General features: G+C 40.0%; 1 protein-coding gene across 5 annotated transcripts in view; it reads left to right on the top strand.

The window, feature by feature from the left end:
- LOC106604537 (LIM domain-binding protein 2) overlaps window positions 1–25,488 on the top strand; it is a 100,491-nt gene extending 75,003 nt beyond the window's left edge. For 2 of the 5 annotated variants that reach the window (XM_082975117.1, XM_082975115.1), the window contains 4 exons: window positions 5,083–5,206; window positions 9,331–9,386; window positions 11,174–11,320; window positions 20,764–25,488. In XM_082975117.1, the coding sequence (XP_082831243.1) occupies window positions 5,083–5,206; window positions 9,331–9,386; window positions 11,174–11,320; window positions 20,764–20,994 (558 nt within the window). In that variant the 3' untranslated portion in view covers window positions 20,995–25,488. The remainder of the gene's footprint in view (window positions 1–5,082; window positions 5,207–9,330; window positions 9,387–11,173; window positions 11,321–20,763) is intronic. The other 3 variants (XM_014199261.3, XM_014199262.3, XM_082975116.1) reach the window with 3 other exon arrangements.
- The last annotated feature ends 649 nt before the right edge of the window (window positions 25,489–26,137 follow it).

Genomic DNA, 26,137 nt, shown 5'->3' with positions numbered 1-26,137 from the left:
TCTCTGCCTCCTGTTTGTCTTTCTGTATCTGTCTATCTCTGTCTCTCTGTGTCTGTCTCTCTCTGTCTCTCTGTGTCTGTCTCTCTGTCTCTCACTGTCTCTGTCTGCATCCTTCTGTTTCTGTCTCTCTCTGTCTCTCTCTGGCTGTGTCTGTGTGGGTCTTTCTGTTGCTTTCTGTTGCTCTCTCTCTCTCTCTTTTCCTTTCACATAGACACACTCCCAAAGACGTACACACACACACACACACACACACACACACACACACACACACACACACACACACACACACACACACACACACACACACACACACACACACACACACACACACACACACACACACACACACACACACACACCCTACTCAGTCCATCAATCACCTTGATATAGGTACCATACCATACCCTCCACAATTTGTAATTGTTAGGTACCTGAAAATGAATATTTATAAAATGTCAAGATGGAATATACAATATAATTCCATTCACAGACAGTACTGATAGCTGTCACCATATGTTATTTTAATCTGAATACATAAACCAGAACTGATAGCTGTCACCATATGTTATTTTAATCTGAATACATAAAACAGAACTGATAGCTGTCACCATATGTTATTTTAATCTGAATACATAAAACAGAACTGATAGCTGTCACCATATGTTATTTTAATCTGAATACATAAACCAGAACTGATAGCTGTCACCATATGTTATTTTAATCTGAATACATAAAACAGAACTGATAGCTGTCACCATATGTTATTTTAATCTGAATACATAAAACAGTACTGATAGCTGTCACCATATGTTATTTTAATCTGAATACATAAAACAGAACTGACAGCTAAAACAATATGTTATTTTAATCGGAATACATAAACCAGTATTGACAGATATCACAATATGTTATTTTAATCTGAATACATAAAACAGTACTGACAGCTATCACAATATGTTATTTTAATCTGAATACATAAACCAGCATTGACAGATATCACAATATGTTATTTTAATCGGAATACATAAAACAGTACTGACAGCTATCACAATATGTTATTTTAATCTGAATACATAAAACAGTATTGACAGATATCACAATATGTTATTTTAATCTGAATACATAAGACAGTACTGACAGCTATCACAATATGTTATTTTAATCTGAATACATAAACCAGTATTGACAGCTATCACAATATGTTATTTTAATATGAATACATAAACCAGTATTGACAGATATGACAATATGTTATTTTAATCTGAAGACATAAAACAGGACTGACAGCTATTACAACATGTTATTTTAATCTGAATACATAAAACAGTACTATCAGCTATCACAATATGTTATTTTAATCTGAATACATAAAACAGAACTGACAGCTATCACAATGTGTTATTTTAATCTGAAGACATGAAACAGAACTGACATTTCTCACACTATGTTATTTTAATCTGAATGCATGAGACAGAACTGACAGATATCACAATATGTTATTTGAATCTGAATACATTAAACAGTACTGACAGATATCACAAAATGTTATTTTAATCTGAATACATTTAAACAGTACTGACAGATATCACAAAATGTTATTTTAATCTGAATACATAATAGAGTATTGGCAGCTATTACAATGTTATATTATTCTGAATACATAATAGAGTATTGACAGCTATCACAATATGTTATTTTAATCTGAATACATAAATGCATCAGTGAATATCCACCTATATGTATGTTCTTCTTTACTTTTTGGTTCCAGTCCTCAGTGTATTTATAACATAAACTTAGTGGACTTCTCAGCAGTCTGCACCAGAATACATTAGTCAGTATTTCAGATGTCTTTTGTTTGTGCTTTTCATTCCAAGATTGAGTGACAGCTCCGATTTCCAAATGGGAGAACAAGAGAAGAAGAGTGAGGGAGAAAAGAGAGAGGGAGTGAATTAATTGGATTGAGAAAATTAGCATAACATTAATGAATGCTCCCTGTTGACTCATAATTGTGAAATGCAGCACGGAGAGACGGCGAAGAGCTTAGCCGCTGTTTATTATGAAGAATGTGTAGAGAGAGGGGAGGGAGAGAGAGGGGAGAGAGAGAGAGGGGAGAGAGAGAGAGACAGAGGGCTTTTGGGCAGATTTTCGAATGACCGTTCTTAACATTTTGTTGGATTAATGTTTTTTTTAAGATTCCTTGCAGCATACCATGAAAATAATTATGGAAAGCATATGGAATGATCATATGGAATATATTGAGTGTAGTTTTGGAGAAGTGTGTGCCATAACACACCTACAGTATATTATTTAGTTATTTTACATAACTCAAATTTTGCAGACAGACGTGCTTTCCAGTTAATGACAATATGTCATCCATTACCTATAGGAGATTTCGCTAATGGCCGTTAGTGTAACGCTACTAGGCTATTCCTTTGCGTTTTCATTTTTATGACACCCTACAACCTACCTAATTTATCCCAAACAAAATACCTCTTGTAATTTTTCAGCAAATAATCCTAGTCTTGGCTCTGAGGCAAATTAGGAATTGGCCGACTTTTGGAGGTGGGGTCAATTTCATACTGTACTTTGAGTAAATATCATCGGTCTGCCTCACATCACAGTGAGCCATAACGATTTCTCTCTTGCTATCTTAGAGTGTCGCTGTTCAAATAAAATACGCCATTTCCTCACATAAATGGAGTCTTTATTGTTTTTCAAAAGGCGCCCATGCATTTCCTACCGTCTATCAGTTCTTCCAAAGAGACTGACGGTTTCCTGGCCAAGGGTCAAAACAAGCTTTTTTTTTGGGTCACTGTATTTAAGCCTTTCCATGTGTTAGAGCCGTGCAGCAGACTTCCTACCATTCAACCTGAAAATAGCACTTGTTTTCAGGGTCAAATCCAGGGATTGTTCCCTGAGCTAGGGGGGATATAGCCATGTCAAGAGGACAGCAACAGAGAAACAACATTGGCTTAGTGTGCTACATGTGTTACATGCATGTTCTCTTCGCCTGCATACAGTCCAATGGCATTAGGAAATAGATCTGTAGTAATAGTGAATCTTATTCCTTATGATCTAAAAGGCTAAACTGATCCTATTTACACACCCAGGTCTGTTTTGATAGGCCTAGATATGTAGGATCTGTAACGGTTGTCGTTGGGAATAGAGGACCAAAACGCAGCAGGAATGTGGATGCTCATCTTGATATTTATTTTAAATAAAGAGAACACCAAAAACAACAGAACGAAGAACGCACGAACAACAAAACAGTCTTGTCAGGCTCACACAGGCAAAACAAGAAACAATCTCCCACAAACACTAAACCAAACACAAACCCATATATAGGACTCCCAATCAGAGGCAACGAGAAAACACCTGCCTCCAATTGAGAGTCCAACCCCAATAAACCAGACATAGAAATACAAAAGACCAAAGACCACATAGAAATACAAACATAGAACATTACCCAAAAACCCGGAAATAATAAATCAAACACCCTACTAAATAAACCACCACCCCGAACCACATAAAACAAATACCCTCTGCCACGTCCTGACCAAACTACAATAACAAATAACCCTTATACTGGTCAGGACGTGACAGGATCTTAATTTGAGCCAGTTTGCTACAGCAGGAAAACAAATCCTGCAGCAACAAGAAATTTGAATTATTATGTGGATTATAATTAATGGACATTTTTGTATGGGTTAATACATTTTTAGTAAGGCAAAAGGGGAAATTACAAACTCGAGAAGCCTTTTAAACCTCAAATACACTACAAATTTTACATTTCCTGCATTGCTGGAAGGTTCTCCTTCAACAGTTGTGATCCAATTAAGATCCTACACCTGTATGAGTACAAACCATTTCTGTGTGAACCTTGCTTTGTGTACGGTGGCATTAATCATGCTGAAACAAGAAAGGGCCTTCCCCAAACTGTTGCCATATAGTTGGAAGCACAGAATCGTCTAGAATGTCATTGTATGCTATAGCTTTAAGATTTCCCTTTCCAAACCATGAAAAACAGCGGCAGAACATTATTCCTCCTCAACCAAACTTTACAGTTGGCACTATGCATTGAGGCAGGTAGAGTTCTCCTGGCATTCGCCAAACCCAGATTCGTCCATCGGACTGCCAGATGGTGAAGTGTGATTCATCACTCCAGAGAACTTGTTTCCACTGCTCCAGAGTCCAATGGCGGCGAGCTTTACACCACTCGAGCTGGTGCAGTTTGGAACTCTGCAGTGAGCTTTGCAACTGAGGACAGACTATTTTTACGGGCTATGCGCTTCAACACTCGGTGGTCCCATTCTGTGAGCTTGTGTAGCCTACCACTTCACGGCTGAGCCGTTGTTGCTCCTAGACGTTTCCACTTCACAATAACAGCACTTACAGTTGACCGGGGCAGCTCTAGCAGGGCAGAAATTTGACGAACTGACTTGTTGGAAAGGTGGCATTCTATGATGTTGCCACGTTGAAAGTCACTGAGTTCCTTAGTAAGGCCATTCTACTGCCAATGTTTGTCTGTGGAGATTGCATGGCTGTGTGCTCAATTTTATACACCTGTCATCAACGGGTGTGGCTGAAATAGCCGAATCCACTAATTTGAAGGGATGTCCACATACTTTTGTATATACTGTATAGTGTATGTTCTGATGTTACTATAAGTCTGTGCACCCGCATGACAATGCTTTGGTGTGACAGCAGAGACGAGCATTTTGATGTTTGTTGCTGCCTAAGATAACTGTTGAGGGAGGCTGTTTGCCACATGTGAAAGTTACATAGCTGTGAGTGTCTTACCTATTTAAACTGACAAACTGGCCCACGTGTCCTCTTTGTGATGACTTCATAGATCACTTGAGGATTCTCCTTGTTGGATTCTGTAATACAGAGTTTCAGATACAGTATGTCGAAATGATACCCTTTAGAGCGAAGCTCACACAACAATTACAGATCCATCTTCACCAACATGGAAAACAATGTGTATATGTACTATATATGCATTTGCGTTTTTATACTACCAAATCTAACATTTGCGTGTGTGTTTGTTTGTGTGTGTTCGTTTTTTTCCATCATCTGCAGCTGTGTGTCATCCTGGAGCCCATGCAGGAGCTCATGTCCAGGCACAAGACCTACAACCTCAGCCCTAGGGACTGTCTGAAGACATGCCTGTTCCAGAAGTGGCAGAGAATGGTGGCCCCGCCAGGTAACGTTTATACGGCTTTACTAACCAAACACACTGTTCTGCAACTATCAATACTGTGTTCCAAATGGCACCATATTCCCGGTATAGTGCAATACTTTTCACCAGTGCCATATGGGACACAACCAATGTTATTATAGTGACTATAGTAATAGGAGAGCTGAGGTGATATAATGACAATGGTTAGATTGTCTAATTTCTAGAGACCATGTTTAGAAAACAGAGAATGTAATCAATTTCTATTACATTATTTGTATTTCCAAATATTTATTATATTGCATAATACCTCAAATTTATTCTCCCTGTCAGGAATCAGGAAATTTATCAGGACTTCCTCTGGAATTTTTATTTGAATAGACTGTAACCAGCCATTTCAGGGTTTTATGATTGATGTTCGAAGGGTGGTTCTTAAAAAATAGTTGGCTTAAACTGGCTGTGCAATATTAAAGCTGGAGTTTTTGACATATTCAAGGGCTGCAAATTACTGCAATGTTCGCCAGGGCATGACAAGACGTCTTAAAAAAGCAACACCAGTAGAAATCCTTTGACTCAGACCTGTGTAATGTGCAAGGCTTCTGAACTTTAATTAAGGGTGCCTGGTGTAATCAAACTACAAGATCCAACTCCCTCGCTGATCGCTCCCAAGAGGTTTGAATTCTCACTGTCAATGAGCGTAGAATCATCTGGAACAGACACTTTGGAAAAGGAGAAGTTGAACTGTCAATGTGTAATTGTGCACAAGGAGATAAACCTTCGTTCAATTTCATGTTGTATAGTATCAGGGTTCAGTGAAAAAAATGTAAGGTGCCAAACGTATCAGCTGTATAGGAGCTGACAGCAGCTTTGGGATCCAGAACCCTCTGTATATGTCTTTACATATTGCCTTGACTCAATACCTGTTTCACTAGTGGATTTTATTCTTAACATTGTATTGGGTGTATAGCCAGGTTATTAGAATGGTAGCTTTTATCATTTGACACAGATCTAGGATCAGTTTTGCTGGTCATAAATCTTTCGTGTGCCACTACAGTTCGTCTGTCTGCCTGTGTTTTTAAAGGAAACCAAACTGAACTAAGCTGGTCTAATAATTGTGTAATTGTGGTTTCCTTATTAGTCAAGTTTTTCATCTTTCCTCCAATTCTTCTCAGACCTGGAAAATGGTTCTGTTTTAGCGAGGAAGGAAGCACGGATGCATTTATGCACTGATAAGTATTTTTTATGGAAATGGACAAGTTTTAGTGCGTCATTTGTTCGACATCGACGTAAACAGTTGTGATGCCAGAGAAGGTTGTTTCTGACAATGGACATCATGTTCCTGTTCCTGGGCTTGTCAAAGTAGTGGATGGGAATTGGTAATAGACTTGTCACCGTTTTGATAGTTTCTTGTGACAACCTTAAACATTACAATTGACTAGTAATAGAGAAGTTTATTTGGTTCTGTCACGTCCTGACCAGTAAAGGGGTTATTTGTTATTGTAGTTTGGTCAGGACGAGGCAGGGGTGTGTTTGTTTAGAGTGTTTCGGGGTTTGTTGGGCTATGTTCTTTTTTAAGAGGGGTGTTTGTTTAGAGTGTTTCGGGGTTTGTTGGGCTATGTTCTATGTTAGTATATTTCTATGTTTATCTAGTATGTCTAGTTCTATGTTTAGTTAATGGGGTTGACCTTCAATTGGAAGCAGCTGCTCCTAGTTGCTTCTAATTGAAGGTCCTATTTAAGAGGGGTGTTTTTCTATGGGATTTTGTGGGTAGTTGTTCCTTGTTTAGTGTTTGTGCACCTGACAGGACTGTTTCGTTTTGTTCTTTTTTTTGTATACGTATTTATTTGTTTCTCCTTCTTCAAAATAAAAAGAAGATGAGTAAACATATTCACGCTGCATTTTGGTCCAATCCTTACGACAACTGTGACAGGTTCTGGGTGCAGAGATTACAGTTTTGATTTTTTTTTAAAGGTGTACAGTGCATTTGGAAAGTATTCAGACCCCTTGACTTTTTCCACATTTTGTTACATTATACCCTTATTCTAAAATGGATTAAATTGTTTTTTTCCCTCATCAATCGACACACAATACCCTATAATGACAAAGCAAAAACAGGTTTTTATACATTTTGCAAGTGTATTTAACAAACCTGATATCACATTTACATAAGTATTCAGACCCTTTACTGAGCACTTTGTTGAAGCACCTTTGGCAGTGATTACAGCTTCAAGTCTTCAATGCACAAGCTTGGCACACCTGAATTTGGGGAGTTTCTCCCATTCTTCTCTGCAGATCCTCTCAAGATCTGTCAGGTTGGATGGGGAGTGTCGCTGTACAGCTATTTTCAGGTCTCTCCAGAGATGTTCGATTGGGTTCAAGTCCGGGCTCTGACTGGGCCACTCAAGGACATTCAGAGACTTGTTCCGAAGCCATTCCTGCGTTGTCTTGGCTGTGTGCTTAGGGTGGTTGTCCTGTTGGAAGGTGAACCTTCGCCAGAGGCTGAGGACCTGAGAGCTCTGGAGCAGGTTTTCATCAAGGATCTTTGTACTTTGCTCCTCACTAGTCTCCCAGCCCTTGCCACTGAAATACATCCCCACAGCATGATGCTGCCACCACCATGCTTCACCGTAGGGATGGTGCCAGGTTTCCTCCAGATGTGACGCTTTGCATTCAGGCCAAAGTGTTCAATCTTAGTTTCATCAGACCAGAGAATCTTGTTTCTCGTGGTCTGAGAGTCTTTAGGTGCCTTTTGGCAAACTCCAAGCGGGGTGTCATGTGCCTTTTACTGAGGAGTGGCTTCCGTCTGGCCACTCCACCATAAAGGCCTGATTGGTTAAGTGCTGCAGAGATGGTTGTTCTTTTGGAAGGTTTTCCCATCTCCACAGCAGAACTCTGGAGCTCTGTCAGAGTGACCATTGGGTTCTTGGTCACCTCCCTGACCAAGGCCCTTCTCCCCCGATTTCTCAGTTTGGCCAAGCGGCCAGCTCTAGGAAGAGTCTTGTTGGTTCCAAACTTCTTCCATTTAAGAATGATGGAGACCACTATGTTCTTGGGGACCTTCAATGCTGCAGAAATGTTTTGGTACCGTTCCCAAGATCTGTGCCTTGACACAATCCTGTCTCGGAGCTCTACGGACAATTCCTTCTACCTCATGGCTTGGTTTTTGCTCTGACATGCACAGTCAACTGTGGGACCTTATATAGACAGTGTGTGCCTTTCCAAATCATGTCCAATCATTTGAATTTACCACAGGTGGACTCCAATCAAGTTGTAGAAAAATCTCAAGGATGATAAATGGAAACAGGATGTACCTGAGCTCAATTTCGAGTCTCATAGCAAAGGGTCTGAATACTTACGTAAATAAGCTATTTCTGTTTTGTATTTTTAATACATTTGCTAAACTTTCTAAAAACCTGTTTTTGCTTTGTCATTATGGGGTATTGTGTGTAGATTGATGAGGATTTAAAAAAATGTTATCAATATCAGAATAAGGCTGTAACGTAACATGTTGGAAAAGTCAAGGGGTCTAAATACTTTCCGAATGCGCTGTATGTTCCTAAGTTATGTTATCTTTTCAGATAAATTATACGTCGCTGGTTCCTTTGAATACTAAAGCATCTCCCTTTGTGTGATTAGTATAAGAAATTTAATTCATTTTCAGACATCTTTTTGAAGATCACAGAAATGTTGTTTTTCCCACACTGACATTCAGAGGAATAACATTCTCTCTTACAAACACTTGGTGAAAATAGCTAAATACATAATTTATGTACATCAGAAACAGATATAAGTACTGCTAAGATCTGTACTTAACCTATCTTATTACTTTACACAAGAATAATGATCAAGGATATACCCTTTATTTAACTTAATATTTTATTCATTAATTCATGAAATGTGTGGCTCATAATTAGAAAAAAATACTTTTCATAATTGTACACCTTAGTAATAATGTTTTTCGAAATATTACTCAACATTAATAATATTTAGACAATATATTTGTCTGTGCATTGCAGTAAATGTACAGCTATCTTTTCTCTTACATTCTCTCTGTTGTAATTTCTGGTCTCTCTCTCTCTCTCTCTGATATTTAATTACTTAAAATAATTAATCACTTCAATAAACAAAACTCATTTTGATTCTGGTTTCAGCTGGACACCCACAGAATTTCAAAACGGAAATATTCCCCACAAATCACAAAAAAGGTACCTTTTCTGTCTTCCTGTAGTTTTCAATAGAGAGAGAAGTAGTCTAGGAGATTGTATTCTATTCTCTCTCTGAACAGAATGCCATGAAATACATTGTTGTGTACTTTTTGTCATGAATGCTCAACAACTGCCTAAAGACGAAATTAGATGACTGCATGTCACATTCAGTATTTCATGCTAAGTCATCATGAAATTCTAAACCGTTGACCTAAAATGTTTACTAAGACACCACACTGTGCATCACCGCTTCATATGGTGACGCAAACAAACAAACAATCTGACTCATAAAGACAAATCACAGCAATACAAATAAATAATAATAAATGACAAATATAGATACAGTAAGATAAAAGAGGGTGTTATCTCATAGTAGAGTAGTTTTATAAAAGATAGTGTTATCTCTCACAGTATGGTAGTTTTATAAAAGATGGTGTTATCTCTCACAGTAGAGTAGTTTTATAAAAGATGGTGTTATCTCTCACAGTCGAGTAGTTTTATAAAAGATGGTGTTATCTCATAGTAGAGTAGTTTTTTTTAAAGATGGTGTTATCTCTCACAATAGAGTAGTTTTATAAAAGATGGTGTTATCTCTCACAGTAGAGTAGTTTTATAAAAGATGGTGTGATCTCTCACAGTAGAGTAGTTTTATAAAAGATGCTGTTATCTTTCACATTAGAGTAGTTTTATAAAAGATGGTGTTATCTCTCATAGTAGAGTAGTTTTATAAAAGGTGTGTAACATATACGCTGGGAGTCAGGAAGCAGGTGCAGAAATTGAGTTTAATAAAGAAACAATACAGATGAACAAACATGAGAAGCGTCCAGAACGTGAGAGAAAACAAAACCAATACTGCCTGAAGACAGAGGCTACTGAGGGCTAAATAAAGGGGAATCAAGTAAATGATGAAGTCCAGGTGTGCATAGCGATGAGGAGCAGGTGTGCATAATGATGGTTGCCAGGTATGCGTAATGTGGGTTACCAGGACCGGTGGTTAGTAGACCGGTGACGTTGAGCGCCGGAGAGAGGGAATGGGAGTAGGCGGGACAAGGTGGTGTTATCTCTCACAGTAGAGTAGTTTTATAAAAGATGGTGTTATCTCTCACAGTAGAGTAATTTTATAAAAGATGGTGTTATTTATCACAGTAGAGTAGTTTTATAAAAGATGGTGTTATCTCTCACAGTAGAGTAATTTTATAAAAGATGGTGTTATCTCTCACAGTAGTGTAGTTTTAAGTTGGGCAGGCTTTTGAGAACTGTACAACACCAAGGTCCTTAAGGCATTCACATTAAGTCAAGCAGCACGTTCTATTGTTGAGCATTTATACAAATGAAACATGGGATCTTTCCAACTAGTGCATGTCTTGGGAGATGATAATGCCTTTTGATTTCACCTCTGATATTAACAAAGCATGGATCATTTTTTAGTTGTTGCGTGTTGTATGTATTGTGCAGTGTATGTATGTATGTATGTATGTATGTATGTATGTATGTATGTATGTATGTATGTATGTATGTATGTATGTATGTATGTATGTATGTCTGTCTGTCTGTCTGTCTGTCTGTCTGTCTGTCTGTCTGTCTGTCTGTCTGTCTGTCTGTCTGTCTGTCTGTCTGTCTGTGTGTCTGTTTGTCTGTCTGTCTGTCTGTCTGTCTGTCTGTCTGTCTGTGCATTCTTGCATGGGTGCGTGTGTGTACATGTCAATATACACGTATCTTCTTTATGAGTTACCCCCACCTTGGTGTATGCATTATGTTGTCCGCCATGGCTCTTGTTTTCTTTGCTGGTCGTGCCAAAGCTGAGCCAACGAGACAGACGACGACGAAGAGGAGGAAAAGGAAGAACTCTGCCAGCAGTGCCAACAGCAGCGTGGGCAATGCCAACAGTAAGAAGAGAAGCCCTGCCAGCAACTTCAGCCTTTCCAGTCAGGTACCTGTAAGCATCAGATCTACTGGGTTTGACCCACTCTTACATCACTATATACCTCTATACACCACGATACATACTCTTACACCATCTTACACCACTATACACCGTCTTGCATCTTCTTACACCACGATACACCCCTATACACCCTCTTATACCTTCTTACACCACTATACACCACTATACACCCTCTTACACCACTATACACCTTCTTACATCACTATACATCACTATACACCCCTTCTACACAGCTACTATAGACACGCAGGCAGGAAGGTATGTAATGAAACACAACAATTAATATATAGGACTATCAATCTACCATCATAATATGTTTATTCAAGTATTCATCTAGAGTTAGCCTCTCCTGTTGCTTCATACCCTCTGCTCTGGGGAGTGCTGTATCATCTGGCACTCCATGGCTCTAGTCTATCCCATGCATAGCATATTTTCTTCCTCGACATGTCAATACAACGGGGCCACTTGACACAGTTTGAGGTTAAACACCTACTTAAACCACTGAGTGTTACACCTCGCGCTTCACACCACCCCGGGGGATAAAGTGCTATTGCGCCTCAATTGTTTGGACAGGCTATAGTACTTTCTCACTATCACACCCTGGGTTTGCTGTATGGACTGTTAGGAGTCATACTGACTGCTTAGTACTGTAGTCCCTTTGGATGGGGGGGGTGGGGGGGGTGGTGGGGGGGGGGGTGGGGGGAGGGAGGGAGGGAGACTGGGGACCTGTGAACCCTCTTTGTTTTGGGTTACGTTGTTCCTCACGGTGCCGCAGGTCCGGCTTTTTATTCCCAAGGCGTCTCTCTTTTTTCTCTCTTTTTCTTTCTCCATGTATATATTTTTTATGTCTCTCTCTCTCTCTTTTTCTCTCTCACACCCACATAGACACACACCCTCTCCAACTCAAGCTCCCCCCTCTCTCTTGCTCTTTCTCGATCTCTCTCCCTCACTCTCCCTTTCTCACACACAAATAGACACACACCCTCTCCAACTCTAGCTACCTCTCACTCTCTTCTATCTCTTACTCAATCACTCGGACGCACACACACACACACACACACACACACACACACACACACACACACACACACACACACACACACACACACACACACACACACACACACACACACACACACACACACACACACACACACACACACACACACACACACACACACACACACACAAATTGTTTTCTCAGTGGGAGGCTGTTTGGCTCTGTGCCATCACTCATTATCAGTATATCTGTATACACCCCCCCTTCTCCTCTCCTTTCCTTCCCACACACAACCTCCTCTCCCTCCTCATCCCCCTTCCTTTCTTTAAGAACACACACTTCCTATGGCTAATGTTGACATGCATCTTTAAGAGCGGTGGCGGTAACATGCTGGTTACATATGTTGCACGCCTGCTAGCTTTGTCTGAGAAGTTGTTCGTTCGTTGGCTGAGCACAGGCCCTACGTGAGCCCAATGACAATAAGGAGAGGACAAGGAGGAAAGGGAGGGAGTGGGTGAATGGGGGGCATAGAGAAAGGAGGGGGAGTGGGTTGTTGTGTTGTTCAACAGGGACCTCTACTGGTTGCTGGGCTGAAATGACATTGAAAACCACGTAGAGTGCTACTATGAAACCATGCAGAGTATACTCCTATGTGTTTGCTAGGGGATTCATTGGGAACATTCAGATAGAAATGGATTGTGTAGAACAGATATGGTTGTCTGTCAGGTAGAAAATGTGTGAAAATGTGTGAATCAACATGTGTTGTTAGCTCTATTTGTTATGCTTCTGTCTGTATCCCTCTGAACATTTCACCTCATTGGTCCTTACCTACACATTGTGTATTTGCAGATCTTAAGAGACTAGATAGGTTTATGCTGAAGGCTCAGCCCAGCCTTTCAATGGGCATAGAGGAGAATCTACCATATTGCTTAGACCTGTCCAGTTCCTTCAGATCTGCAAACACAGAAGAAGTAGGGGCAAGGGGAAGGGGATTGTCAAATACCTAAAAAGGATGCTAATACACTAACTTATGATCAGAAAATGATTTTTTTTTGCTGTCTTAACAGCCCATAGGCCCATTCAGGGATAACTGGCTAGCTAATGCTAAAGATAATGAGATGAGTAGATCAAACATTATTAATTAGATCACAATTAACACTCCCCCAATCCAAGTCTGACCACCCAAACTGGCCAGAGGTAGAATGACAACCACCCCCGCAGGAACAGATGGCGAATTCAAGGCTTGTTGGCAATCAGCACGTTTTGAGCTAATGACTTAATTAGCTAGGCAAATTGACAAATCAGTGTGGATATTGTCATTTAGTCAAAAAGCTCACCTAAATGAATTAGTCTGATTAAGGCATAGTAGGTTGTAGAGGCGGTAGCTTGGGGGTTTTAGAGACGTTGCCCCCCCAATCCGGATCCTCTTTGTTGGTTGGTGTGTGTGTGTGTGTGTGTGTGTGTGTGTGTGTGTGTGTGTGTGTGTGTGTGTGTGTGTGTGTGTGTGTGTGTGTGTGTGTGTGTGTGTGTGTGTGTGTGTGTGTGTGTGTGTGTGTGTGTGTGTGTGTGTATGTGTGTGTTCATACATGTGCACACATCTGCACATCAGAGGAGGGTAGCGAGAACTACCATGCCACGCCACATCGACACACATGGGCAGTGAAGCGTGTGTTTCATTTAACTGTGTGACTTCCTCCCGAGATGCAGTGGGAGGTTGTGGGCTGGTGAGGAGAGAGAAGGTTTAGCAGACCAGGGGAGATGAGATATACAACTCAACCTGCCTAGAACAACCAATACTATCCTAAAATAGTCGATTTGATCACATAACTACTGGTAATCAATCATCTAATATTGCTTAAATTATTCAATTGCATCTCCTAGATACTCACTGTTAGTTTTATACCTGTACCTATCAAAATAGAGAGTTAGCATCACCCAATTCAATTCCCTCACATTGCGAATAAAGAATCAACCACAGAATAAAACTCCCTATGTTCTCATCTGTGACCTCAACGCTAGGGGTCATATCATAAAAATATGTCCGACATGATCACTATTGGGAAAGGGAACGGAGATACCTAGTCAGTTGCACAACTGAATGCATTCAAACGAAATACAGTGTCTTCCGAATTTAACCCAATCCCCCTGAATTGGAGAGGTGCGGGGGCTGCCTTAATCGAAGATTTTTCCACCTTGCCAGCTCGAGTTTCGAGCAAGTAACCTTACTGTCCCAACGCTCTAACCGCTAGGCTACCTGCCTCCCAAATTGATTGGTCTGTGAGGGGCAGGAAGGATAGTCCACTTCATCAGTGGGAGGGGGTTTCATTAGCTCAAAGTGTACCGACAGGTGTTGACCGTGTACATACGGGTTCACCGCCTTCACGGTGCTTCACCATACACGCCAGCCATACACACACTCCTTAAAATCCCACCATGCACCAACTGTTATTGCAGAAGTGGCAGGGGGTTGTTTCGAAACAAGGTAAACACACGGCCAAGGGTAATGCTCTGGGCTTTACCCCTTTAGTGAAACAACAAACAGACATCATCAACATTTGAACCACACCAGTTTATGGATTAGAAGGGTCAGAAGGGTTATATGGGTCAGAAGGGTAAAATGGATTAGATGGGTTAGAAGGGTTAAATGGATTAGAAGAGTAAAATGGGTTAGAAGGGTAAGATGGTTAGAAGGGTAAATTGATTACATGGGTTAGACGGTTAGAAGGGTAAGATGGTTAGAAGGGTAAAATTGTTAGATGGGTTAGATGGATTAGAAGGGTTAGATGGATTAGGAGGGTTAGATGGTTAGAAGGGTAAGATGCTTAGAAGGGTAAAATTGGTTAGAAGGGTAAGATGGTTAGAAGGGTAAGATGGATTAGATGGGTTAGATGGTTAGAAGGGTAAGATGGTTAGAAGTGTAAAATGGATTAGATGGGTTAGATGGATTAGATGGGTAAAATGGTTAGAAGGGTAAAATGGTTAGAAGGGTAAAATGGGTTAGAAGGGTAAAATGGTTAGAAAGGTCAAATGGATTAGATGGGTTAGATGGATTAGATGGGTGAAATTGTTTAGAAGGGTAAGATGGTTAGAAGGGTAAAATGGATTAGATGGGTTAGATGGTTAGAAGGGTAAGATAGTTAGAAGGGTCAAATGGGTTAGATGGGTAAGATGGTTAGAAGGGTAAGATGGTTAGAAGGGTAAAATGGGTTAGAAGGGTTAGACGGATTAGAAGGATTAGATGGGTAAAATGGTTAGAAGGGTAAGATGGTTAGAAGGGTAAAATGGGTTAGACGGATTAGAAGGGTTAGACGGGTTAGATGGGTTAGATGGATTAGAATGGTTAGATGGATTAGAATGGTTAAATGGGTTAGATGGGTTAGATGGATTAGAAGGGTTAGATGGGTTAGATGGGTTAGGAGGGTTAGATGGATTAGAAGGGTTAGATGGGTTAGGAGGGTTAGATGGGTTAGATGGGTTAGATGGATTAGATGGGTTAGATGGGTTAGATGGGTTAGGAGGGTTAGAAGAGTTAGATGGGTTAGAAAGGTAAGATGGTTAGAAGGATAAAATGGATTAGGTGGGTTAGAAGGGTAAGATGGTTAGAAGGTAAGAAGGGTAAAATGGGTTAGAAGGGTTAGACGGATTAGAAGGGTTAGACGGGTTAGATGGGTTAGATGGATTAGAATGGTTAAATGGATTAGATGGGTTAGATGGATTAGAAGGGTTAGATGGGTTAGATGGGTTAGATGGATTAGGAGGGTTAGATGGATTAGAAGGGTAAAATGGGTTAGGTGGGTTAGAAGGGTAAGATGGTTAGAAGGGTAAAATGGATTTGATGGGTTAGATGGTTAAATGGGTAAATTGTTAGAAGGGTAAATGGATTAGATGAGTAAGATGGTTAGAAGGGTAAAATGGTTAGAAGGGTAAAATGGTTAGAATGGTAAAATGGATTAGATGAGTTAGAAGGGTTAGATGGTTAGAAGGGTAAGATGGTTAGAAGGGTAAAATGGATTTGATGGGTTAGATGGTTAAATGGGTAAATTGTTAGAAGGGTAAATGGATTAGATGAGTAAGATGGTTAGAAGGGTAAAATGGTTAGAAGGGTAAAATGGTTAGAATGGTAAAATGGATTAGATGAGTTAGAAGGGTTAGATGGTTAGAAGGGTAAGATGGTTAGAAGGGTAAAATGGATTTGATGGGTTAGATGGTTAAATGGGTAAATTGTTAGAAGGGTAAATGGATTAGATGAGTAAGATGGTTAGAAGGGTAAAATGGTTAGAAGGGTAAAATGGTTAGAATGGTAAAATGGATTAGATGAGTTAGAAGGGTTAGATGGTTAGAAGGGTAAAATGGTTAGAAGGGTAAAATGGTTAGAAGGGTAAAATGGATTAGATTGGTTAGATGGGTTAGATGGTTAAAAGGGTTAGATGGATTAGAATGGTTAGATGGATTAGATGGGTAAGATGGTTAGAAGGGTAAAATGGTTAGAAGGGTAAAATGGTTAGAATGGTAAAATGGATTAGATGAGTTAGAAGGGTTAGATGGTTAGAGGGGTAAGATGGTTAGAATGGTAAAATGGATTAGATGGGTTAAAAGGGTTAAATGGTTAGAAGGGTAAAATGGTTAGAAGGGTAAATGGTTAGAAGGGTAAAATGGATTAGATTGGTTAGAAGGTTTAGATGGGTTAGATGGATTAGAAGGGTTAGATGGGATAAAACGGGTAGATGGATTAGAATGGTTAGATGGATTAGAAGGGTTAGATGGATTAGAAGGGTTAGATGGATTAGAAGGGTTAGATGGATTAGAAGGGTTAGATGGGTTAGATGGATTAGAAGGGTTAGATGGATTAGAAGGGTTAGATGGGTTAGAAGGGTTAGATGGGTTAAAGGGGTAGATGGATTAGAATGGTTAGATGGATTAGAAGGGTTAGAAGGGTTAGATGGATTAGATGGGTTAGATGGGTTAGATGGATTAGAAGGGTTAGATGGGTTAAAGGGGTTAGATAGATTAGAATGGTTAGATGGATTAGAAGGGTTAGAAGGGTTAGAAGGGTTAGAAGGGATAGATGGATTAGAAGGGTTAGATGGGTTAGTAGGGTTAGAGGGGTTAGAGGGGTTAGATGGGTTAGATGGTTTGAAGGGTAAGATGGTTAGAAGGGTAAAATGGTTAGACAGGTAAAAAGGATTAGATGGGTTAGAATGGTAAAATGGGTTAGAAGGGTAAGATGGTTAGAAGCGTAAAATGGGTTAGATGGTTAGAAGGGTTAGATGGGATAAAACGGGTAGATGGATTAGAATGGTTAGATGGATTAGAAGGGTTAGATGGATTAGAAAGGTTAGATGGATTAGAAGGGTTAGATGGGTTAGAAGGGTTAGATGGGTTAGATGGATTAGAAGGGTTAGATGGATTAGAAGGGTTAGATGGGTTAGAAGGGTTAGATGGGTTAGATGGATTAGAAGGGTTAGATGGATTAGAAGGGTTAGATGGGTTAGAAGGGTTAGATGGGTTAGATGGATTAGAAGGGTTAGATGGATTAGAAGGGTTAGATGGGTTAGAAGGGTTAGATGGGTTAAAGGGGTAGATGGATTAGAATGGTTAGATAGATTAGAAGGGTTAGAAGGGTTAGATGGATTAGATGGGTTAGATGGGTTAGATGGATTAGAAGGGTTAGATGGGTTAAAGGGGTTAGATGGGTTAGATGGATTAGAAGGGTTAGATGGGTTAGATGGATTAGAAGGGTTAGATGGGTTAAAGGGGTTAGATGGGTTAGATGGATTAGAAGGGTTAGATGGGTTAAAGGGGTTAGATGGATTAGAAGGGTTAGAAGGGTTAGAAGGGTTAGATGGGTTAGCAGGGATAGATGGATTAGAAGGGTTAGATGGGTTAGTAGGGTTAGATGGGTTAGATGGTTTGAAGTGTAAGATGGTTAGAAGGGTAAAATGGATGAGATGGGTTAGAAGGGTAAAATGGTTAGACAGGTAAAAAGGATTAGATGGGTTAGAATGGTAAAATGGGTTAGAAGGGTAAGATGGTTAGAAGGGTAAAATCGGTTAGATGGTTAGAAGGGTAAGATGGTTAGAAGGGTAAAATGGATGAGATGGGTTAGATGGTTAGAAGGGTAAAATGGTTAGACAGGTAAAAAGGATTAGATGGGTTAGATGGTTAGAATGATAAAATGGGTTAGAAGGGTAAGATGGTTAGAAGGGTAAAATGGGTTAGATGGTTAGAATGGTAAAATGTTTTAGATGGGTAAGATGGTTAGAAGGGTAAAATGGGTTAGATGGTTAGAAGGGTAAGATGGTTAGAAGGCTAAAATGGTTAGAAGGGTAAGATGGTTAGAAGGGTAAAATGGATTAGATGGGTTAGATGGGTAAAATGGTTAGATGGGTCGGATGGGTTAGAAGGGTTAGATGGATAAGATGGGTAAGCTGGTTGGAAGGGTAAGATGAATTAGATGGGTTAGATGGTGAGAAGGGTAAAATGGTTAGAAGGGTAAAATGGTTAGAAGGGTAAAATGGTTAGAATGGTAAAATGGGTTAGAAGGGTAAGATGGTTAGAAGGGTAAAATGGGTTAGATGGTTAGAAGGGTAAGATGGTTAGAAGGGTAAGATGGTTAGAAGGGTAAAATGGATGAGATGGGTTAGATGGTTAGAAGGGTAAAATGGTTAGACAGGTAAAAAGGATTAGATGGGTTAGAAGGGTAAAATGGTTAGAATGGTAAAATGGGTTAGAAGGGTAAGATGGTTAGAAGGGTAAAATGGGTTAGATGGGTCAGATGGTTAAATTGGTAAGATGGTTAGAAGGGTAAAATGGTTAGAAGGGTAAAATGGATTAGATTGGTTAGAATGGTAAAATGGTTAGAAGGGTCAAATGGATTAGATGGGTTAGATGGATTAGATGGGTAAAATGGTTAGAAGGGTAAAATGGTTAGAAGGGTAAAATGGGTTAGAAGGGTTAGACGGATTAGAAGGGTTAGACGGATTAGAAGGGTTAGGCGGGTTAGAAGGGTTAGACGGATTAGAAGGGTTAGGTGGGTTAGAATGGTTAGATGGATTAGAATGGTTAGATGGATTAGAATGGTTAAATGGGTTAGAATGGTTAGATGGATTAGAAGGGTTAGATGGTTTAGATGGGTTAGATGGATTAGTAGGCTTAGATGGATTAGAAGGGTAAAATGGGTAAGATGGTTAGAAGGGTAAAATGGTTAGAAGGGTAAAATGGGTTAGAAGGGTAAAATGGTTAGAAGGGTAAAATGGGTTAGAAGGGTAAGATGGTTAGAAGGGTAAAATGGTTAGATGGGTTAGATGTTTAGAAGGGTAAAATGTTAGAAGGGTAAAATGGATTAGATGGGTTAGATGGTTAGAAAGATAAGAAGGGTAAAATGGTTAGAATGGTAAAATTGGTTAGAAGGGTAAAATGGTTAGAAGGGTAAAATGGATTAGATAGGTTAGATGGCTAGAAGGGTAAAATGGATTAGATGGGTTAGATGGCTAGAAGGGTGAAATGGATTAGATGGGTTAGATTGTTAGAAGGGTAAAATGGTTAGAAGGGTAAAATGGTTAGAAGAGTAAAATGGGTTAGAAGGGTAAGATGGTTAGAAGGGTAAGATGGATTAGATGGGTTAGAAGGGTAAAATGGTTAGAAGGGTAAAATGGTTAGAAGGGTAAAATGGATTAGATGGGTTAGATGGACTAGATGGGTAAAATGGTTAGAAGGGTAAAATGGTTCGAAGGGTAAAATGGTTAGATGGATTAGATGGGTTAGATGGATTAGATGGGTAAAATGGTTAGAAGGGTAAGATTGTTAGAAGGGTAAGATGGTTAGAAGGGTAAAATGGATTAGATGGGTTAGATGGTTAGATGGGTTAGATGGTTAAAAGGGTAAGATGGTTCAAAGGGTAAAATGGTTAGAAGGGTAAAATGGATTAGATGGGTTAGAAGGGTAAGATGGTTAGAAGGGTAAAATGGATTAGATGGGTTAGAAGGGTTACATGGGTTAGATGGATTACAATGGTTAGATGGATTAGAAGGGTTAGATGGGTTAGATGGGTTAGAAGGGTTAGATGGGTTAAAAGGGTTAGATGGATTAGAAGGGTTAGAAGGGCAGATGGGTTAGAAGGGTTAGAATGGTTAGATGGATTAGAAGGGTTAGATGGGTTAGATGGATTAGAATGGTTAGATGGATTGGAGGGGTTAAATGGGTTAGAGTGGTTAGATGGGAAAATAGTAAAAATAAAGAAAACCCCTTGAATGAGTAGGTGCTTCCAAACGTTTGACTGGTACTGTAGTACAATCAATATATTATCAATTGTACATATAGTATCTCTCAGAATGTCATGCATTTCTCACATGTGCAGCAATGTGTCATTCAAGATTTCTGACCTCTGACCTTTAACCTGTCCTTAATTTCTGGCCCTTAACCTCTCTCCTTTCAGGACGTGATGGTGGTTGGTGAGCCCACCCTGATGGGCGGGGAGTTCGGGGACGAGGATGAGCGTCTGATCACACGTCTGGAGAACACGCAGTACGACGCCACCAACGGATTGGACGACGAGGATGACTTCAACGGCTCGCCAGCACTCGGCAACAACAGCCCGTGGGGCAGCAAGCCGCTCAACAACCAGGACAGCAAGGCCGATAGCACAGCGCCGCAGTCGTCACAGTAGAACACACAGAGACCAAGGCCACCGAGAGCACAGTCAGTGCCCCAACCTTCATATGTCCGCTTAGCTGACATTTAACTTCAATGGTTGAATGTTACTATTTTGGACATATTCTAATGAGACCATGTTGCCCTCACAGTAAAACAAAGAGGGAAAATAATTATTAAAAAAACTGTACCTATTTGGCACATTAGGGCGGTGCCCTCTAAAACCTCACATTGTACTGAATTGAACCCTGTTGGCAATTTTTTTCACGTCGTGGTCAACGGTGTCACTGTCACTCATCATGATCAATCATCTGCACCAAATACCAGAACAATTCTTCTTCGACTTCACTGTAACATCGAGGAGAAAGACAGAGAACTGACTAACATTGCACAGCAATATCCATACGAATAACACTGCTTTTTCACCTAAATACATACAGGTTGTATGCATTGCAATGACGACATAAACAATACTGGGTTTTCTTTTTTCAATTTTTCCTAGAATTCCTCTGTTTGGATTTGGTGGGAATTCAGTGTTAGGGGAGTTGGGATAGCTCTGGGAATGACACAATGCAGGTGTTCATATGAATTGTCCTTCATGGACACCTTCTCAGTCCTTGAGCTTTAACTGTAGTGTGATTCTGTGGTTGTTGCCCTTTTGACCTTTGATTTGCAGGTTGCAACACCTCTGGGACAGTTGACAGGGAAAGTCAAAACAAAACATCAAAAACAAAATGGCTCCTTTAAGGGCATCAGCCTCAATCAGAACTAACCGGCAAGGTTTATACTCAGCCCATATAGAGCCACCAAACTGCATCCGCGATGGCCGAGACATCGCAGACTTGAGCTTTTGCCTTTTTATTGGAAATTAATTTGGCTGTTGGTTTGTTTACATTGTTGTTTTTGTTGGATTTTCAATGAAAAGGAAAGTGACTCTGTTTCACCATTAAGGACAGCTTCAAGTGGGGAGACACGTGTTCCATGATTGCTTTTCCAGAATTACGGCATCAGCGCCAATTGTTATTTCATGCAAACCTGTTTGATTGTGTTTGTAGTCTATTGGTGTTCTTTTGCTTCTCCCCAAAATACTTTACAATCATGTTTGTACTTTGCCAATCAGTAGGCCTTTCACATTTGGAATTTGTTCTTTCCCTTTAATGACCTACTCCCAAACTGATGTTTAAAGGTTTTTCCTGCATGATTTAATTTTGTTTGTTTGATATACAGTACCAGCCAAATGTTTGGACACACCTACTCATTCAAGGGTTTTTCTTTATTTTTACTATTTCTACATTGTAGAATAATAGTGAAGATATCAAAACTATGAAATAACACATATGGAATCATGTAGTAACCAACAAAGTGTTAAACAAATCAAAATATATTTTATATTTGAGATTGTTCAAAGTAGCCACCCTTTGCCATGATGACAGCTTTGCACAGTCTTGGCATTCTCTCAACCAACTTCATGAGGTAGCACCTGGTAGCACCTGGAATGCATTTCAATTAACAGGTATGCCTTGTTAAAAGTACATTTTTTAAATTTCTTTCCTTCTTAATGCGTTTGAGCCAATCAATTGTGTTGTGACAAGGTAAAGGTGGTAGACAGAAGATAGCCGTACTTGGTAAAAGACCAAATACATATTATGGGAAGAACAGCTCAAATAAGCAAAGAGAAATGACAGGCCATCATTGCTTTAAGACATGAAGGTCAGTCAATACAGAACATTTCAAGAAATTTGAAAGTTTCTTCAAGTGCAGTCGCAAAAACCATCAAGCGCTATGATGAAACTGGCTCTCATGAGGACCGCCACAGGATAGGAAGACCCAGAGTTACCTCTGCTGCAGAGGGTAAATTCATTAGCGTTACCAGCCTCAGAAATTGCAGGCCAAATAAATGCTTCACAGAGCTCAAGTAACAGACACATCTCAACATCAACTGTTCAGAGGAGGCTGCGTGAATCAGGCCTTCATGGTCGAATTGCTGCAAAGAACCCACTACTAAAGGACACCAATAAGAAGAAGAGACTTGCTTGGGCCAAGAAACACGAGCAATGGACATTGGACCAGTCAAAATCTGTCCTTTGGTCTGATGAGTCCAAATGTTTGATTTTAGGTTCCAACCGCTGTGTCTTTGTGAGACGCAGATTAGAACGGATGGCTATTTGACCAAGAAGGAGAGTGATGGAGAGCTGCATCAGATGACCTGGCCTCCACAATCACCCTACCTCAACCCAATTGAGATGGTTTGGGATGAGTTGGACCACAGAGTGAATGAAAAGCAGCCAACAAGTGCTCAGCATATGTGGGAACTCCTTCAAGACTGTTGGAAAAGCATTCCAGGTGAAGCTGGTTGAGAGAATACCAAGAGTGTGCAAAGCTGTCAAAGCAAAGGTTGGCTATTTGAAGAATCTAAAATATATTTAGATATATTTACTTTTTTCGTTACTACATGACTCCATATGTGTTATTTAATAGTTTTGATGTCTTCGCTATTATTCTACAATGTAGAAAATAGTAAAAATAAAGAAAAACCCTTAAATGAGTAGGTGTGTCCAAACTTTTGACTGGTACTGTACTGTACAGTACAGGGAGGCAGGTAGCCTAGTGGTTTGAGCGTTGGGCCAGTAACCGAAAGGTTCCTGGATCGAATCCTCGAGCTGACAAGGTAAAAATCTGTCGTCCTGCCCCTGAACAAGGCAGTTAACCCAATGTTCTCTGGGAGGCCGTCATTGTAAATAAGAATTTGTTCTTAACTGACTTGCCTAGTTAAATAAAGGATAAATAAATAAATACAGTATATTACGTACCTTTTTGTGACATAGCCATTTTATTCATCAGTTTGGGAACACTGTTACAAGGTTTCTAGCTCTGTAACATAGAGAATGATAGAGACCGTTTTACCAGGAGCAGCGCCATTGAGGCCTTCCAGCTTCCTTCATTTTAAAGTAGTCAACTAGGTAGGGATTTCTATGGGTTGTAGCCTCAATGGGTTGCTCATGCTGTCACAGATTCTATAATGGCACAGATATAAGGATGAGTCCTCTAACTAGCTCTGTGCTCTGTAAATAGAGATGTGAACTACAATTTTATCCATTTAAGATTAGCCACCATTCTGAAACCATTTTGTACTGTACATGGCAGGTATTTTGAAAAGCTTTCTTATTTGTAGGAGTTTCAAATTTCTATAGGGCATTTTGGATTCTGGTTGTCTGTCCGACCGATTTCTGCTGCTATAAGCAGCACATTTATTGTTTTGTTTATATTCAGTCATTGAATTAATGCAGAAATCAGATCTTAAACAACATTTTAGTCTCATTGGAGAGATATTAAAGATATACTGAACAAAAATATAACAACAACATGTGAAGTGTTGGTCCCATGTTTCATGAGCTGAAACAAAAGATTACAGAAATTTTTCATACGCACAAAAAGCTTATTTCTCTACAATTTTGTGCACAAATTTGTTTACATCCCTATTAATGAGCATTTCTCCTTTGCCAAGATAATCCATCCACCTGATAGGTGTGGCATTTCAAGAAACTGATTAAACAGCATGATCATTACACAGGTGCACCTTGTGTTGGAGAAAATAAAGGCCACAAAAATTTGTCACACAACCCAATGCCACAGATGTCTCAAGTTTTGAGGGAGTGTGCAATTGGCATGCTGACTGCAGGAATGTCCACCAGAGCTGTTGCCAGAGAATTGAATGTTCATTTCTCTACCATAAGCCACCTCCAATGTAGTTTTAGAGAATTTGGCAGTACGTCCAACCGTCCTCACAACTGCAGACCACGTGTAACCATGCCAGCCCAGGACCTCCACATCCGGCTTCTTCACCTGCGGGATCATCTGAGACCAGCCACCCAGACAGCTGATGAAACTGAGGAGTATTTATGTCTGTAATAAAGCCCTTTTGTGGGGGAAAACTCATTCGGCCTGGCTCCCCAGTGGGTGGGCCTATGCCTCCCAGGCCCACGCATGGCCCCACGCATGGCCCCACGCTGCGCCCCTGCCCAGTCAAGTGAAATCTATTGATTAGGGTCTAATTCATTTATTTCAAAAATACTGATTTACTTATATGAACTGTAACTCAGTAAAATCGTTGAAATGGTTGCATGTTGCATAAATTTTTTCGTTCAGTATACATCATTTGCAAATTATTGAGCAAAAACCAGCATACTCAAGGCCCTACAGAAATGCAGTTTTAAAACCCCTGCTTTAGTGTTACCAGTTGTTCTTTGACTATGATTCCCCCCTGATCTCCTCTAGTTTACTCTTCTGTTGGATTTTGTTTCTTAAAGGCAAGAAGACAACGTTTGGATCTTTTGTGTATTTATTTGTGCATTTGTAAGGAAGCTAACACATTTCTGAATAGATTTGAACCTGGTATTATTAAAACTCTGCACAATTTGTACATTATATTGCAGAGATGTTTTGTGTCATATCTGATGTCTGGTATGTATGCTTTGCCATTATGTGTGCCAATAAACCGTGCTTAAAGATTTTTCCGATTGGGTTTCTGCAGAAATTGTATGGATTACTGTGCATTCTGTGTTCATGCATGTCTGTTTCTCCATTAATCTGTTTTCCTATACCTTTATTCTAGTCTGTCTTTCCTCGTGTCTATCAATAGGTAGCCAAAACGATATGATGTTACTACAGCGTAACTGTGCTGTATCGTAACGTTTTTCCAATGTGACAGATTGATGGACAATAACCTATTTTATGACCAATTTCTAATGTGGCTAATGTAAGCCACCCCTTCTTGATCAATATAATGAGTTAACTGGGGTCAACTGGTTCACCAATCCATTTGTTTCTCTTTGAACAGGAATCAAGACAGAAATCAATCATTCAGGCATCAGTTACTAAAGGCAGCGAAGCAGCAGGATATCAAGGGTGCGTTCGTAAATTCACTATGGCTATCTACTCCGATTTCAGAGCACTCTCGTCTGAGTGTGCTAGAGCGCAGAATAACTGATGAATTTACTAACGCTCAACACCCGTTGAATATGACCGGTGACAGTAGACATCGGCAAAAAATAGTAATTCAATTATTCCAAGCTGCACAGTTACAGTCACCAATGCTCTGGATAACATAAAAACAGCCTAACCAGCTCTGCTAGGGTGAGTAAAATGGTCAAAGTGAGGTG

The sequence above is a fragment of the Salmo salar genome, chromosome 05, assembly GCF_965601325.2.
Source record: "Salmo salar chromosome 05, fSalSal1, whole genome shotgun sequence".
NCBI classification, from domain to species: domain Eukaryota; kingdom Metazoa; phylum Chordata; class Actinopteri; order Salmoniformes; family Salmonidae; genus Salmo; species Salmo salar.
Note: the sequence above shows the minus strand (reverse complement) of the source record. Positions and strands in the feature narration are given on the sequence as shown.